The sequence below is a fragment of the Rutidosis leptorrhynchoides genome, chromosome 3 (genome assembly GCF_046630445.1).
Source record: "Rutidosis leptorrhynchoides isolate AG116_Rl617_1_P2 chromosome 3, CSIRO_AGI_Rlap_v1, whole genome shotgun sequence".
Classification (NCBI taxonomy): Eukaryota; Viridiplantae; Streptophyta; class Magnoliopsida; order Asterales; family Asteraceae; genus Rutidosis; species Rutidosis leptorrhynchoides.
Genome location: NC_092335.1, coordinates 399,288,722 through 399,292,500, shown reverse-complemented (window position 1 = coordinate 399,292,500; position 3,779 = coordinate 399,288,722). Strand labels below are relative to the sequence as shown.

At 40.5% G+C, this 3,779-nt stretch overlaps 1 protein-coding gene across 1 annotated transcript; it reads right to left on the bottom strand.

The window, feature by feature from the left end:
* Nucleotides 1-559: 559 nt before the first annotated feature.
* Nucleotides 560-3,324, bottom strand: LOC139897724 (G-type lectin S-receptor-like serine/threonine-protein kinase At5g35370). Its single transcript, XM_071880414.1, has one exon. The coding sequence runs from the start codon at nt 3,266-3,268 to the stop codon at nt 623-625; it is 2,646 nt and encodes an 881-aa protein (XP_071736515.1). The 5' UTR covers nt 3,269-3,324; the 3' UTR covers nt 560-622.
* Between the last annotated feature and the right edge of the window lie 455 nt (nt 3,325-3,779).

The window sequence follows — 3,779 nt, the reverse complement described above, 5'->3', positions numbered from 1 at the left end:
TTTAACATTATGGCTAATGGCTAATAGACATAGTAACATAGTATATAGTATTAGAGGACTATTGACCACGCCCTATGGATACATTACCCGTCGTTATAAGCCCATGTGGCATTCATTACCCGTTTGGTGCCATAGGCACCAATTCATTATAGGTTTTAGTTATAGTATTTCACCATGGATTTAACGGAAGAAAGAGGGATAGTTATAGTAATTGTGGGTCCTAGTGCGTTTTTATTGTTGAACTTGATGCTTTATTGCTTGTACGTTGTATATTAAGAGGAGTATTGTTTTAGTCATGATAGGGAGTGTTTAGTTATGAGTTAGTTATAGGATATTGGTGTTGATGTGGCGCTGATGTGGAAGGTTAAGAGGATGAATAGTTTAGTTACAATAGGGAGCGTCCTTATTACGCTAATACTGTAGTAATTTGGTATAGGGTATTAAGCTAAAAACATTCCATACATCACATATTAAATTAAAAAGTAAATTATTTTACATAAAATAATAATGAACTACATTACATATTTTTTGATTGTTTATCTTCTTGACATCTTTGTGTTAAAATCACGAAAATAACTATCATCACAATACTACATCAATAAGAACGACTTTTGATCAAATATCATCTAGGACCAGAAATTTGTTGCGAAGACATATACGAAAACGAGTTCAGTGACACACTCGTACTACAACTATCAATGTTTGGAACCATGAAGCCACTCTCTAGTTCACTTTCGACTACGGTTTCAGCATTTGATGGCTCGGTAACCCGTCTTCCGTAAAACCTCAAAAAGTTCAACAACTCCAACTGCGGTTCAACCACGGACAACGTTCCTTCTAACATTGCAACCACATTAGCCATTGTTGGTCGCAACAAGGGGTCTTCGTGTAAGCAACACAACGCTACCTTCACTAGCTTTTCGGCCTCTTCTATTGTTACCCGGCCCGTTAACTTATGGTCTACCAAGTCCAAATACCTACCCGCTTCGTGCATCTCCAATGCATGTAGTGGGAAATAGTATGCATGAGTATTGGTTCGGGCTTGTAAATCTGATGAGCCCGAGGACCTTTCCTCAGTGCCACTACATGGATTTGGGCTACCCGGGACATGGGTTCGCGCTTGCACATAGTTCTTTTCCCCATGAATCAACTCCAATAAAACCATGCCATAGCTATAAACATCCGTTTTATCTGAAATAGCCGCATTGGTAAGCCACTCGGGTGCTAGGTACCCTCGAGTACCTCTCATGTTCGTAAATAAGCCCGATTGCTCAGGGCTTAGTAGTTTGGACAACCCGAAATCAGAAATCTTGACTTGCATACTTTCATTGAGAAGAATATTTTCGGGCTTGACGTCACAATGTATGATCTTGTGCTCGCACCCGTTGTGCAAGTATGCAAGACCACGAGCCACTCCAACTGCAATCTCGAACCGCTCTTGCCATTCCAAAGGCATTCCACTTCCAAATATGGTTCGGTCCAACGAACCTCGGCTCATGTATTCATAAACTAAGAACTTTTCCCTTCCGAAGGAACAAAAGCCCCTAAGCTTTACTAGATTTACATGATGAACGTTGCCGATAATTGCGATTTCTGTACCAAATTCTTTCTTCCCTTGAGAACCTAACGCCGTGATCTTCTTTACCGCTACAACCGACTTATCCCGTAGTACGCCTTTGTAAACGGTCCCAAACCCACCCGACCCAATTCGTGTATTAAAGTTGGCGGTGGCTAATACAATATCCTTATAAGTAAACCGCACAGGCAAACCCGCAATCGTGAACATCTCAAGCTCATCCGAAAATGAATTATCAACCAATTTCTTCGAAATCATTCTCATTTGGTGAGCGTTTTGCGATCTTTTATTCATAAAAATGGCGCAAATCATGATTAGTAGAACACCTGAAATCGGAATTATTAGCAATCCGAAAAGCGGAAAATTGGAATTCAAATTCCCACCTTGAGGTGGAGATAAAGGCGATGGAACCACCGCTTTGATAAACCCTAATTTAACATCACGATCGTTGTTAGAGCTTGAAATAATTGAGCCCAAATTATTTTCGATCAAATAACATGACCCGGATTGATTCCCATAAAAATATCCCAAACAATTACAATTCCCACTACACAGATCTTCACAGTTTGATAAACTCAAACCAGTTTTCACCGGATTCAAGTATTCAAGTTCAAAATAGTTTATACCATCACCAAGTTGAACATAAGTATAATTCTCCAACGAATTACCTTGCCGTGAACAAGATTCCGGCGACGGCCACAATAACATCGGATCCGAAAACGTACATCCTAAGTTCGTTTTCGAGTCAATTCGAAACCCCAAAGGGCACGAGCACCCGGTATCGGAACATAGTCCGAGCTTCCCACACCGGTAAGGATTCCGACAAGCTTCTGCCGGAGTACTAAAATCTTTCACCCATTTTCTATTTTTGTATCTCATAACAGCTAGATAACCTTCATTTGTAATCTTTAAAATCCGGTAACTGGAATTAACATTACCAGGCGGATTGTCTATCAATACTTGTATCACCACTTCTGGACCCGGGTCTCCAACTCCAAGAAAGTAAAACCCTGACCCGTTAACGGTCACATATGAAACGGGTCGGTTTGAATTCTTAAAAATTTGTGGATCCATTAACAATTTATAATACGTTATGTTTCGCCATTGCAGTATACCATCACCGGAGGTGACCGTAAAACTGTAATCTCCGGCGGATAAATCTGACAGACTTGTTGACGAGATTAACGATTGTCCGACCCGAAACCGCTGTTGCGAAACAACGGTGTCGGTCGGGTAATCAAAAGATTGCCATAACATGTAGTTAAAACGATCGAGTATAACTAAATTCCCGGAATCAAGTAAGTGTAATGAATCAACCGTTGAATTTAAAATTGGCGTTGACCAAACGAGTCGGCCTGAATCGTCATTAACGGTGATTCCGGTGAGGGAGAGATGGAACTCACCGGAGCTTGAGATCGGGGTGTTGCGGTTGCCGGTCCAAACGACGATGTGTGAATTAGTGTGGTAGATGACGAGGTAAAACGACGATGAAGATGAGGATTGCGGGTTGAAGATTGCGGCGGTGTAAGTGTGGTTAGGTGATCGGAGGAAGTCGCCGGAAGTGTCGATGTATTGGAAGTTGGAAGCTGTGAAGTTAGGCTTGATGAAACCGGTGGAGATTGCGGCGGCGGAGGTGGTGGTGATGATGGTTAGAAGAAGGAGGATTACGGTGGTGGTACCGGTGGCGGCCATTAATGCAAAGAGAAATACGGTCGACCGACGTTGTTAAAAATGGTGGCGAATGAGTTGAAAATATTGCATTGCTGTGTTGTGTCGTAAGTACAAATAGCATAGTAGCTTTTAAAATATTGTACAGTATTGTTTTATTGTTATTATTAGTTGCCATTGTTACTATAATAATAACTGAAATTGATTGATATTGATATATATACAGAATGCTATGTTGACTTTATTTGATATTACCTCAGATCTGCCTGCAACATTTTTTAGTGGATGCTGTGAGTAAACTTGTGAAGATGACGTAGTAGAGAAGAAATAAAGCAATAATAGAGTTGCCCCTAAAAAAATATGTACAAGGGTCAATATGTACATATAAGAATTGTTTTTTACTTCCGATCATCTGGGCAAATTAAAATATAGATAAAAACATAAGTTGCCCCTAAAAATAACAAGAAGTTGACTTAGTGGTGGTAACTTGACTTCTATACGAGAGAAGAACAGGGATTCGACTTTCACTCGCTAT